This window comes from Furipterus horrens, unplaced genomic scaffold (genome assembly GCF_987537825.1).
Source record: "Furipterus horrens unplaced genomic scaffold, mFurHor1.1.pri manual_scaffold_8, whole genome shotgun sequence".
Taxonomy (NCBI): Eukaryota; Metazoa; Chordata; class Mammalia; order Chiroptera; family Furipteridae; genus Furipterus; species Furipterus horrens.
In genome coordinates this window covers 55805446-55819922 of record NW_028327178.1, presented here as the reverse complement: position 1 = coordinate 55819922, position 14477 = coordinate 55805446, and the positions used below count along the sequence as shown (strand labels likewise).

The 14477-nt window shown below is 42.4% G+C and overlaps 1 protein-coding gene across 7 annotated transcripts in view; it reads right to left on the bottom strand.

The window, feature by feature from the left end:
• The window catches only part of LDLRAD4 (low density lipoprotein receptor class A domain containing 4), a 564232-nt gene that overhangs the window by 298251 nt on the left and 251504 nt on the right, over nucleotides 1-14477 (bottom strand). For all 7 annotated transcript variants that reach the window (XM_090285860.1, XM_090285864.1, XM_090285861.1 and 4 more), the window contains one exon: nucleotides 2195-2335. In XM_090285860.1, coding sequence (XP_090141986.1) covers nucleotides 2195-2335 — 141 coding nt within the window. The remainder of the gene's footprint in view (nucleotides 1-2194; nucleotides 2336-14477) is intronic.

Genomic DNA, 14477 nt, shown 5'->3' with positions numbered 1-14477 from the left:
TATCATTAGCATTCCTGACTTCCCAAATGACAGTAACATTTTCTTTCTAATCTTTATTCATGTTTAATTTCAGCAAATATCAAGTGAAAGACAGAGATGACCAAGACATCTGAGCCATGGTGCATGCCCAACAACATAGGCAGAAAACTGATTCAAGTTCATCTGGAAATCCAGAAGAGTTCACCTTGCTTTATCCTATGTGCAATCAAATAGCAGAACACCGAGTATTTCTTTCAGGTGGGAACAAAGTAAATCAAGTAAACGAATGTTGTTCTTATATAAGCACAAGGAGAAAACACTATTTGTTTTTCTGGAATGCAACATTTTATAGAAAAGAATTTCTGTAACACTTCAAGTTCTCAAGGTGGAGTGGAAGGTGAGCTTTATCATGAGAGTTAGCATTCCATGAAGGGCATATTGTCCATCTGCTGTAGGAAACGCGTTAGTAGATACATTAAAACACACTTAAAAATGGAGGTCCTGTAAGCCTCATTACACAGCTATTATACAAAGTAAAATATCCTTTGTTTACTCTGTACTCTTACAAGACAGTGTATGGAAGAGAATATATTCATTCAATGTTAGATCACCCTCTGGCATCATCAAAGAGCAGAGAAGCTACACCCTTTCCTAAAGGCACCTGACCAGAAAGAACAGACCAGCTATAACAAACTCAGAGTGAGTGTCTTGACGTAACAAGTGGGCCTGGCTTTCTCTGGTGCTTGCAGAGAATCAGAAGAAAGCAGTGTAGAGGGGGCTGCTGGCTAGATCAGAGCAAGCCATTATTATATAAAATGTTGAAGGGACTTATTTAAGAAAAAAAAAAGATGAAAACTATGAACACTAAAATGACAACAAACACACAACTATCAACAATTGAATCTAAAAAATAACAACAAAATCTAACTAAGCAAACCAGAATAGGAACACAGTCATAGGTATGGGATCATTTGGGGAGTTATCGGCTGGGAGGGGGGAGGTGGAAGAATTGGGAAATGGTGCAGGGATTTGAAACATAATTGGTTGGTACAAAATAGACAGGGGGAAGTTTAGAATAACATAGGAAAGGGTGATGCCAAAGAACTTATATGCACGACCCATGGACATGAATTAAAGGGGGTGGGATTGCTGGAGGGAAGGAGGGTACTGGGCAGAGGGGAGCAAAGGGGAAAAAATTGGAAATACTGTAACAACATAATCAATAAAAATACACTTTAAAAAATCTTCCCATTTTACATTACAGTATCAATATTTATGTAGTGTGCTTTTCATAACAAAAATTTTAAAGCTGTTAATAAAAACAAATATAACTACTCAAAATAATGCCAGTAAAACTGGAGAGATAACTGAATGTTTCATGATCTCAGTAAGAAGACCCCAGACCCCAGGGACAGTGTCAGTGCTATAAACATCTCTCCAGGACAAGCTACCGCAAAAACATTCTCTCATCCTCAACCCACTTCACTTAGCCCAAGAAAACAAGCCATTTCTTCTAAGGGAAGTTCAGCAGTGTTTCAAAGCTGCCTTCTCTTTTTTTTCCTCTTCATAAAAATCATAAGATCAAAAATCAATGAACTTCAAACTCTAATTTCACCTTTTCAAGTTCAAGAATTGCTCAAAGCCTCAATCTTGGGATTCACATATGTAAACACCTCACTTAAGTTGTTTTCCATACAGTATTGAATAGAGAAATACACAATCAGAACCTTTTTTTAAAAGTCCAGTGTAAATTTTTCTATTTTACTATTTTAATTACATGATTAATTATGGACTCTCCACATAACTTTCTTTGCTTAAGATTATTTATTTAAAATTGTTTTAAATTACTCTTAAAAATTATACAAAACTGATAGGAAGAATACTAAATTGATATATTATTTCTTGGAACCCAGTCAGTGCTTCTAAGATAAGTGGCAAAAACCTATTTATTCCAAAACCATAGTACCACGGTCCATCTCTAAAAATAGAATACATTTCCCACTTTTAGAAACATGATCTTTCTATCCTAAAACGACAAAAAAAAATTCATTTGTGAAAGCACAAATCTCTTCTACTAAAAAAAAAAAAAACCAAAAACAAACAAACAAAAAAACCACACAGACTAACATCTTTCCGATTTCCACATGACCCTACCACATAACCACTTCAAAAACAATCACACTTAATGATGCCAAGGTGAGTAGAAGGCACTTACAGTTGAAGATGCCCGGAGGTGGATGTTCAGTCACCAGGAGACAGTTTTCTTCATCACTGTTGTCCCCACAGTCGTTCTGTTGGTTACAGACCAGTGAACCAAGATACAAGCATTTACCACTGGTGCAGGTGAATTTGCACTCTGAAAAAGTACAGTGAAAAGCATGAAGTAGTCAATGTAAGTTTGATACCCTTGATATATTTTTTTCTTTCCTATTTGTGTTCCATAACAGTTTGGGAATTCAGTCTATCTGGAGATCGCAGGAAACTGAACTCAGAGAAGGGCTCTCTTGGTAAAAACCTTCCTTCTACAAAATGCACAGGATAGTGCCCCAGGGGTACACTCTGGGGCTTGCCATATATTACTCAGTCCACATCTGTAACCCACAAAATGAGTAACACTGGTGATTTCTTTCCATGGCCCGCTAGCAAAAGTCAGAGTTATGGGCTCTTTTTTCCTTGAAAAAATCCATGATGTTTTCCCATGACTCCAAGGATGTGGCGTCTATGCAGCAGTGGCTGGGTCTAAAACAGAACTTGGGAGCTTAGGCTTTATAAAAGAAGGTGCATACATTTTATTGCCAACTTGTCACTACATGTTATGAAGCTCTGAGCTAAATATTTAACCTCTCTGGTGTTCATCTCTGGCCTAAGGAAAACCAGGTTCAATACCAGGCAAGGGTCATACTAACTTTATAATCTAAGTTGTGGGAAAATAGTATGTGCTCTCTGCTACCTAAGCATCTATGCCAAGGGCCATGTGAATGACTTAAAGAATAGGATGGAGCCCAACCCAAATCCCTGTAGGCCACATTGAACATGGGTTCCCTGAACTCTATACAAATAAATATTTGAAAATGGAATTTACTTTTATAAGACTTCAAAATAAATTTGTAAACTTAACACATCACTATCAATTTAAACAATTAAGAATAAAGGAAATTACACAATTACATATATGTGGGCACATAAACATCTATGTCTATCTTACATTGACTATCTGAGTTTTTTCCTAGCAGTACCCACAGAAGCTGGCAGGATTCCCATAGTCCCAACTCAATGGACAGCCAGTAGAACAGAAACTCAGGCAAAGCATCCCAGGACCCCACCCTCCACCCCCAATGATACTGACTATCACAGCCTCTTCATTCCTCTTCATTTTTATCCATCTAGAATATGGGCGGTAGGCCTGGATCAATTCCAAGGTTCTTTTGACTTTAAAATTATGTTATTCAAATAAAAGACTGGCATCCATCACACCAAGACCTCCTCCAACTATACCAAAGACACAGGGAGCTGCAAAGAGAATAACCTCTTGTAAAGAGACAGAACATAAATCCTCAAAAGTATTTATTTCTGTGACCCAGTATAAAAAACAATTGCAATTCTCCATTTGTTCACATTCCCTAAAAGAGTATAGAAAAAGACACCAACTACAATCCCTGTCCTAGTTTAGAATAACATGTGAACACAGCCCAAATGCACAAACACAAGTTTGTTACTGGCGGTACTGTCCAGGTTAAAAAATCTGTGTGCTGAGTGTTATCCAGGCTATGTGGTAGGAGTGTTCTGACACCAAACTCTCTCATCCCATAAAGTAGAAAGATTAAAATCAAGCTGTTTGAAATCACATTTATAAAGTGCCTTTATTTTTAAAAAATTTATTGATTTTAAAGAGGAAAGGAGAGGGAAAGAGAGGTGAAGTAAAAGAGAGGGAGATCGATTTGTTGTTCCACTTATTTATGCATCCACTGGTTGACTCTTGTATGTACTCTGACCAGGGACTGAACACCCAACCATGGCATATCAGGATGACATGCTAACCAATGGATCTACTCAGCCAGGGCCTGAAATAACTTTTTCTAAATTTAATGGAAAAAGGATGTCAAGTAAAGAGTTTATCTTCCTTTCAAAAACAAATACTGGAGTTCAAATTAATCCCAAATATAAAAAGAATGTTACTCCAAAAACAGATACTCCTGAAGTTGAAATGTTGATTGAAAAAAAAAGGAATACTAACTTAAATTGAATAAAACTCCAACTACTGCTGTGATTTGAGAGGACCTCAGATTAGACTACAATGTTCAAGTTCATATGGCAGTTTAAACCAGTGGGGAAATGTAACCATATTCACACTTTACTAATTTCAACTTGTTCAAGAGAGACCCAGTCTAGAGTAACAAAATATTTTCAAGAAAATGAATTATGAGATTTGTTCATTCATATAACCAATAGTTTAACCCCTTCTTTATTATGTGCCTGGTAATGAGACATGGAAACATGAAGATGAAAGAGCAAGCCCTGTTCATAGGACTTACAATATGAAATTTTTAAAATGTGAGCAGTTAATAATATATTTGCTAACTCCTTCTGAAGACTAATATTCCTTCTTTATATCCTTCACATCTACATTTCTGCCTGGCAAGTAACAGGCACTTGGTCTATCACATATTTTTTGAATAAATGAATGATCTAATCTGAACCTCATAAGAACCCTGTGAAATAATTAGGGTAGTTATTATTATTTCCATTTTATAGATGAGGATATTAAGACACAGAGATTAGGTAATTACCCATAACTAAACTGAGAATAAGTGGCAAAATCCAGATGAGACTCTAAATTCTCTGCCTCTCATCTCAGGCTCTCCCCATTGTTGCCTGTCGGTTTCCAAACCTGCTTTAATAAATGTATAAGGCTCATTTGCAATGAAGATGAACATTAATTTAACGAAGTTCTCAAAATGGCTTGTATTTTGTAGACAAACTTACCACATTCAGGACACATTATACAAGGCTTATGCTACTGATTTGCTCAGAAATCTCTTCTTAGATAACGGGAATATCAAAATCAACCCATTGTATTTCAAATTCCTAAAATCTAAATCTTCTCAATCATGAGTTATTAGCTGAATAGCAAACTAAAGGTTTCTTCATCACATGGCCCCTTGAATCAAAACTACTAGATTGAAATTTTGAATCTATTGACTACTTGATATGATATAGAATATACTAGAAAATTGCTATAAATTAAGTGTTGAAGATTCATGCTAAAGCTGGAATAAAATTTCAGATCAGAGTAAAATGTCTTTCCAAGTTAGGATAACTAGTGTTGACAGAGCCAGTCTTCCAACTCAACCTCACTCACCTGCAAGGCCATCTCTACCACATTTTGCTATCCAAAACCCCAGTATACATTAGGTGATAGTCCTATAATACCTAGGTTATTGTGATCATTCAAACAAACTGAGAACCCTACATAAGAGAATCTTACTGTATCTGCATACTGGAATCACCTGGGCATCTTTCAATACTACCGATGCCTGAGCTCCAGTGCAGGCCACTGCTCTCAGGAGACTGAGGTGAAGACTGGGCAATGGGAGTTTCTAGAGATCCGTAGAATGATTCTGACAGGCAGCCAACATGGAGAACTTTTGCTTAGTGAGAAGTACATAACTCATGTATATTAATCCCTCTCTATAGCTAATAGTATTTTATTGGAATGTTTAGAAGATATTTGATAATTTACTAAAAAACAAAACAGAAACTAAAAAATAATCTCTTAAAATAGGCAGGTATTTTGATGATTTCTGGATATAGGGTCTGGATGCTACAGCTCTGTCGTCGTCGGCGGCGGCGGCGGCAGCCGTCCGTCTCGAGAGACGATGGTGTAGCTTCTTGAGAGTCTATCTGCACCACCGAGAATGGCTGTGCAGTCCGACTCGGGAGTGACAACCCCTGCCGCACTTGTTACAGGTGAAGGCAGATGGCTGTTGTTGCTGCTGTTGACGCTGCTTCCGCCTCGATCTTTTCTGGACTGCCTCCTCGTTGCGCGCAACCTCTGCGCGTGACGTACCTTGCCTGACCGCAAGCCTCCAGGCTAGGCGGTCGTCTGCTTGAACTTCCCATGTGTTGAGATTGATGGAGCATTGTGTCATGTCCTTTTTGCAGATGTCTTTGAACCGCAGTTTTGGGCGCCCTGTCATCCTCTGGCCTTCTGCTAGCTCGCCGTAGAGGAGGTCTTTGGGAATACGGCCTGCATCCATTCTTTTGACGTGGCCGAGCCACCTGAGGCGTCTCTCACTAAGAACTGCATGCAAACTGCTCATGTTGGCTCGCTTCAGCACCTCGGTGTTGGGGACCTTATCCTGCCAGGCGACATGCAGGACGCGTCGCAGGCACCTCATGTGGAAGCTGTTGAGTTTCCTTTCGTGCCTTGCGTAGGTGGTCCACGTCTCGCTGCCATAGAGGAGAGTGCTGAGTACGCAGGCTTGGTAGATGCGCAGTCTGGTTTTCTCAGTGAGGCTGGAATTGTTCCACGCTCGCCGGTTCAGTTTGGCCATAACTGTGGCTGCCCTGGCGATTCTCCGATTGACCTCCAAGTCGACTGACAGAGAGCTCGAGATGGTGGACCCGAGATAAGTGAAATCGTTGACAACCTCCAGGGTGTATCCGTCGATGGTGATGCATGGGGGAGTCCCTGTGCCTTGAGCCATAACGTTCGTCTTTGTCAGGCTGATGGCTAGTCCAAACTCCTTGCATGCGTGGGAAAGGCAAGTGACTAACTGCTGGAGTCCCTCTTCGGAGTGTGATGTCAAGGCTGCATCGTCGGCGAAGAGAATCTCACAGATGAGCACCTCTTTGACTTTGGTCTTGGCTCGTAGACGGGCCAGGTTGTAGAGCTTGCCATCGGATCTGGTGTGAATGAAGACACCCTCGATGCAGTCCTTAAAGGCGTACTGGAGGAGCATGGAGAAGAAGATTCCGAACAGCGTAGGCGCGAGGACGCAGCCCTGCTTTACTCCGCTGCTGACTGGGAAGGCCTCAGAGGTTGCGCCGTTGTAGGACACCGTGCTGTGCATGTTGTCGTGAAAGGACATGACCACAGCAAGCAGATGTGGTGGACAGCCAATCTTCCGTAGCAAGCTGAAGAGTCCGCTTCGACTGACCAGATCAAACGCCTTCGTGAGGTCGATAAAGGCGAGGTAGAGTGGTTTATGCTGCTCGTGACACTTCTCCTGCAGCTGGCGTAGGGAGAAGATCATGTCCACTGTTGATCGGCCAGCTCTGAAGCCACACTGGGACTCTGGGTAGTCGCGGGAAGCAAGGGTCTGCAGGCGGGCAAGAGCGACCCAGGCGAATACTTTGCCGACGACGCTGAGGAGAGAGATGCCCCGGTAGTTGTTGCAGTCGCTGCGGTCTCCTTTGTTCTTGTACATGGTGATAATGTTGGCGTCTCTCATATCCTGGGGGATGTAACCCTCCTTCCAGCAGAGACAGAGTAGATGGTGGAGCGGCTGTAGCAGGACTGGTTTCCCGCTCTTTAGGATTTCTGGAGGGATTCCGTCGCTTCCTGGTGCTTTCCCGCAAGCGAGGCGGTCGATGGCTTTGCCGAGCTCTTCCACAGTAGGTGGGGTGTCTAGCTCCTCCATGACTGGTAGGTCTGGGATGGCGTTAAGAGCAGTGTCTGTTACGGTGTTCCTCGTTGCGTACAGCTCGAGGTAGTGCTCGGTCCACCGCCGCATTTGCTGTTCCTGGTCAGTGATGACCTCACCTGTCTTGGACTTAAGGGGGGCGATCTTGGAGTGGATTGGGCCTGTTGCCTTCTTGATACCCTCATACATTCCTCGTGCGTTGCCTATATCAGCGGTTTCCTGGATGCTTCTGCACAGGTTTAGCCAATAGGTGTTGGCACAGTGGCGGGCGGTCTTCTGGACTTTGTTCCTGGCAGCCCGTAGAGCTTGAAGTGTACTGGGAGTGGGCGTGGCCTTGTAAGCCAGTAGGGCCTTCCTCTTAGCCTCGATCACGGGTTCCATTTCTTCCCAGTGAGCCTCGTACCAGTCAGCGTTCTTCCGCTCTTTCTTCCCGTAAGCAATAATGGCGGAGTTGTATATGGCGTCGCGGAGATGTGGCCAATTGGATTCGATAATGTCATCTGCCGCCATTCCCTCGCCGAGTGCATCTTCCATCCTGTTGATGAATTGCTGGGTCTTAACTGGGTTGCTGGCACAACTGGTGTTGATGCGTGGGCGACGCTTCATCTTGGAGTGGTGCAACCTCTTTGGCGTTATGCGTACCTTGCTTACCACGAGGGCATGGTCTGTGTCGCAGTCTGCACTGTGGTAGCTGCGGGTGAGGAGGGTGCTGCCAATATCCGTTCTTCTGGTGATGATGAGGTCAAGCTGGTGCCAGTGGCGGGAGCGGGGGTGCCTCCATGACACCTGGTGGATCTCTTTGCACTTGAAGAATGTGTTTGTCACGCACAGGCCGTGGTGACACGAAAGCTCAAGCAGTCGCTGACCATTCTCATTGATCTTTCCTCTCCCAAAGTTTCCGAGGCAGGTGGGCCAGGCCATGTGGTCGGCTCCTACTCTTGCGTTGAAGTCTCCAAGGAGATAAAGAGCGTTACTTCTGGGGATCTTGGATAATGCTTCGTCCAGTGCATGGTAGAACTGTTCTTTCTCTTCAGTGGTGGCGCAGAGGGTTGGGGCGTACGCGCTAAGAATGCTGACTGGGCCGAAAGTTGTTGACAATCGGAGGGTAAGTAATCTCTCTGTGCCTCCTGTGGGTGGCTCTATGGAGTTAACAAGCATGTTCTTCACAGCGAACCCAACACCGTGCTGTCTTGGTTGGTCCGGAGACTTCCCTTGCCAGTAGAAGGTGTAGTTATTTTCTCTGATAGTTCCGTTGTCAGCCAACCGGGTCTCCTGTAGAGCCGCAATGTCGATGTTTAGTCGTGCCAGTACCCTGTCGATGACGGCGGTTTTCCTGGCACCATTGATCCACGGAAGGTCTGCAGTAAGTCCAGGACACATGGTCCTGATGTTCCAGCTAGCGAGGCGAAGAGCTGGAAGCTTCTTTCTTGTTGTTTGCTTGGAATTGCCTGATGAGAGTGTTTTGTGGCCCACTTTTCGAGAGACGCCTCTCTGATCCCCACGCACCCAGTGGGGCAGGCGAGCCATGGTGAGACGGCACCTAATTGGCTGGGGGCTGCCCAGCTTGAGGCGGGCGGTAGCTGTCCAGTGAGGTGCGATGACCTCTCCCACCGTCAGAGGAGACCCCTGGCGCTCGTTTCCTTCGCCAATCGGATGAGCTTATAACCGATATCTGTCTCCTCCCGTGTTGAGTCGACATCTTGCGATGACGCTGGAGTGTCCTCTCCAGTGAAGCTGAAGCTACAGAGCCTGGGCAGGGTGATATGGAGGGTCTGCTGTTGCCCATGCAGCAGACCCCCCCTCTCTTCGCAGCTGAAGGGTCCAAGGGAAAGACGGAGTCAATACAGCTTGGCTTCAGGTGCGCCGCAGGAGTTGCCGGTGTTGACTACAACGTCAAACCGCCTTAGGGACTCCGGCTCTGGATTTTCTGTCGGGGTTTACTCCCTTAGCCTTTCCCCTGAAGAGGTATGCTGCAAGGCAGCGGAGGTTTTTTGGAGTCAGAGTTTTCCTTCTCTGATGTGCCCTGACTGGAAGATCGAACCAGCGACACTTAGCTCGCAGGCCGACGCTCAATCCACTGAGCCAAACCAGCCAGTAGATTATTTGTATGTCTCTAATAAAAAATAAAAATTAGAGAATCTGTAGAATTACATTCATATTAAACTCATTATAGCATCCCAAGTTAAGCAGGTGACATCAAGCAGGAATGCACAATAATAATATGTACTTTAAAGCAAGTGTAAGAAAAGTCCGTTGAGTTCTTTTCTCTCTCACACTTATCCTTAGGTTATCCAAAACACTCTCAAAGGAAAAATAATCAGAAGAAAATCTTAAAAATCCATACCACCATGTGCTTTATTTATCATTCTGTTCCATAGTATGCCAGACCATGTTAAATTTATGGGACATGTGAAAGGGCAGAGGCCAATAGTCCTGGTCTTAAATTGTCATTAATAAATAGTCATTTTATTTTATTGCTGAATCATTGTCTGAACTCCAAAGGTCAAGGACTCAATCCATCCTTCAATTGCCACACCACATGATCCTTAGCACCTGAGAATCATAGTTCACCTCACAGACAATCAGCTTCTGGGGGACACACATTTTACTCTGTAAGCATGTGGAGGTCCCTGGGGCCATCTCACTCCATGTACTCTTGCCTAGTATGTGTGGGACCACTACCCTAAAGTTCAACTGGCGAGCAGGGGCAAGACGCTGTCAGGTTTGAGTTGGCCCTGATGCCATGAGAAATTGTGTGCTACATGGCTGGCTCTGTGTTCCATGCAATCAGGTCCCAGTGCCTGCCCCAGTCCCACTCCAGTTTCCCCTTCCAGAAGCATGCAGAATGATTAATCATGTCTGGGAATTATGGAGCAGACAGGTTCAGCATGAGAGGGAAGCATGTTCCTCAGTAAGCAAAATCATCATGTGCTCCATGACATGGATGGGACAAAGAGGGCAAAGTGTCCTCCTTAATGTATCCTCCTGTCTTGGTCTTGCATTATGCCAGGCCCTCCAGCTTCTCTGTAACAAAGAAAATGCCTAGGTAGCATTGTTCATGTCACCTCTTGACAAATATGGGTCTACAGCTTCTTGTTTACAAGTCATTGTCATTTCAGGAAGTCAAGCAACTTGCAAAAACTGGAAGTACCTCAGCACTTCTTCCCCAATAAAGATGCATTATCCTTATCATCTGGAAGTCCCCAAGATCATTTTGGGGTTGGAAATTCACCAGGTGTCATTAATCAGGAGGACTGCTGAGAGGTGGCTGTGGTGGTGTGTGGCTCTATAAGACCACAGAATGAAATACACTGCAAAACTAGACATGACTTGATTATCAACTGCCATAAAAATATATAAAATTGGTGTTTTGAAAGTTGCAAAACCTCTATTCAGTCTAAAGAAAAGAACTTGAAAGAAAGGAATGAAGAGAGGAAAAGGAGAAGGAAGTGGAGGGAAAGGACTTAACTTACAATGAAATGAACCCTCTACTTCAGATTAAAGAAAATGAGCTGACACCAAGAAAGTGTCCAGAAGCCCCTTGGCATGCTCACACCCCACCCCAGCACCAAGTCAGCGAGGGGCAGAGCACTGTGTATGCTGGAACAAGTGAACAGTAAAAATGCTCCAAATGATGAAGACATTCCAAATGGTGAAAATGCCCATAAATCCACACATAAAAACTTTTTCTCATGCAAAATAACTTTTGTTTCCCTGGTACTGACATACGAAATAGAAAAAAAGAGTGTGGTTAAGATCAAATTATTGTGGTAGTGTTGTTCTTTAAAGAGTTGATAATGAACTTGTTACTACATTCTGAAAAAGATACTTTAAGAAGATCATATATACAAGTTAAGAAAATGGTGCAAATTCCAACTTTGCCATCAACAAGCTATGTTGTATTATCTCTTTAAGCCTAAATTGTTTCATGTATAGAATAGGTTCAATACATACTTCTTAAGACTGTTGTGAAGATTAAATCAGATGCTTATACATGAAGTGCTTAATACAGTATCTGAGCCATGGTACATATATCATAAAATGTCACCTAATAATATTATATTTGTTATTGTCATAATTATCATGACTACCACCTGTTCATCAAAAAACAAATTTGAAGCCACAGTTAAGATGTGTGTGCCATTTCCCTGGGGGTTCCCACTGCCTCAAGGAATGGCAGCACTGTCCTTATGAAATAAGGGCACTAACAGAGACTACAACGTCACATCTACAATTATATCAATGTCTTCATTAAATTTCCCTCACACTATATTTTTCTTTAATTACTTATGTAACCCACATATTAGATTTGTAATTTCTGCTCTTCACATGCATCTGAAATATCACAACTAAAATGGATATTAAAATAGGTCCTAAATTTGTATAAGTACTTTTTAAAAAATCCAAACATAAATCTAAACTAACAAAAACTACTTTTCAGGGGAGAAAATCTAAGTTAGCAACAGTTCCCATGAAAAGAATTTGGAATTTTCATGTTTTTGTAAATTGAGCATGTCTGTTGACTCACAGTATAACAAAGCACAATGCCTGACACAAAGGATGCTCAAAGTAAGTAGTTAATGTGAGGGTGGGAAGGTTGCCAAGTAGATTAATATAATCTCTGGCTGTGTTGTAAAGCATGGAGCCTAGGTGGAAGTGACATATCTCTATACCCTATGCTGTCAAACATCTGGACTTTGGAATGTCCTGTACATATCTGGACACCCACTCCAGGGGACACAAGAAACAGTGCAAATACAGAGCAATATAATAGCAAAGCTGCCAGAAGAAAGGGTGGCCTGTGCCACAGTGTGCAACCCTGACTAGAGGGATCAAGTTCAGGATGTAAAACCACACATTAGAAATGCTCAAGAAAGGTTTCCAGTCTCCAAGGTACCTCTCTGAACCCTATAGGACATTAATCAAGAAATAGCAGAATTAAAATCATTGGCCTCTTAGTAAAATATACTTAGAAGAAGAAAAAGTCATTTCCCAGGCCACACTAACCTTGGGAAAAGGGGGTGGCGTTGTGATATTTTGATTTATACTAAGAAATATATATTTGGTCTTGGTCCTTGTTTCTGGCAAACAGATCCTTATAGCCTTAAAACTTCCTACATGATGAAAGTCATAAAGGTCTTTTATTATTCACAACGACTTCATTTCAAATACACCTGAGTTTATGTTAATGAAGTGACTTTTGGAAAGCCCCCTAAAAATGGGGGCTGGTTTCCAGGTGAACCAACCACACAATTAAGGGGTTAGAACTTTCAGCACCCCCTCCACCAACGCTGGGAAGGGGAGAGGAAATGAATATTGACCTAATCACCAATGGCCAATGATTTAATCAATAATGCCTACATAATAAAGCCTCCATGACAACCCAAAAGGACAGGTTTAGAGAGCTTCCAGGTTGGTGAACACCTGAAGGTGCAGGGAGGGTGACCTTCCCAGAGAGTACAGAACCTCTGTCCCTACTCACATACCTCACCCTATGCGTCTCTTCCATCTGATGGTTCCTGAGTTATATCCTTTAACATAATCTGGTAATCTAGTAAGTGAAGTGTATTTCCTGAGTTCTGTAAACCACCCTAGTAAATTAATCAAATCTGAGAAAGGTAACCTCCAACTTACAATTAATCAGAAGAATGAACAAAACAAACAAATGAGCAAAAGAGAACCAGAGGCGTGGAAACAAGGAACAGACTGACCACAACAAAAGGGGAGGGGAGGAAGGGGATAATGGGGCAAAGAAGGAGAAGGTCTTGTCAAGGAACAAGTATAAAGGACCCATGGACATGAACAATAGGGTGGGGATTGACTGTGGGAGCAAGGCACGGAGCACTGGGGGCAGGGGAGGGGAGAGCCAGGGGGGGAAATTGGGACAACTGAAATTGAAGAACAATAAATTATTTTTAAATTAAAAACTAAAAAACAAAAGTTTTCAACTAAGAGAAAAATCATTTCACAATGTATATGTCTATAAAATCACATTGTACACTTTAAATATATTACAATTTTATTTGTCAATTATACCTCAATAAAGTTTGGGGAGGGGGGAGCACAGGTGATATCCTAAACTTGGGACTGGCCTCTGAAGGGGGCAGTCTTGTGGGACTGAGTCCTTAATCAGTAGGATCTGATGCACTCTCCAGGAAAACAGTGTCAGAACTGCAATAAATTGTAAAACATCCAGCCGATGTTGCAGAATTACTTGGTATGGGAAAGACCCACACATTTGATGGACAGAAGTGTGAGTGTTGTATATAGACAAGAAAAACAGATTTTTCCTTTATAGGGACAAAATAACAAACAAAAATTAGAACTTCCTGTCTTTAGCCTTCATTCAGTTCAATGTTTGTTCATTCAACTCAGACACCACCTCCCTTTACATGCTTCACTGGCGGTAGGATACTAGATGCATGTAGATAGATGATCTTGTTCCCTTTCACCAAAACATTCTCCTTCCAGTTCTTGCTTTAAGGCCATAGACTCCCCATGCCTTTTCTTTTAGAAGTAAAATAAATTAAGACCAATTTGAATTCTAATCTAGGACTCTAGGCCCTAAAAAGACAAAGTCCCATGAGGTTTCTGCACACCAATAAGACAACCCCCAATGAAAGACAACTAAATAAGACTGGGAAGCAGGTGTACAGAATCACCAAATCATATAGTTCACCATCAGAAGGGGGTCTCTGATCAATTTAATTCCTGATTTCCAAAAAACTGAGGCACAGAGTTTAAATAACTTACCCAAGTTCACACAACTAATATACTAGAAGAACTGCCAACATACATGTCACTGTCATTTGTTCTCAAAGGGAACAGAGTTTTAGTATCCATTCTTAGATG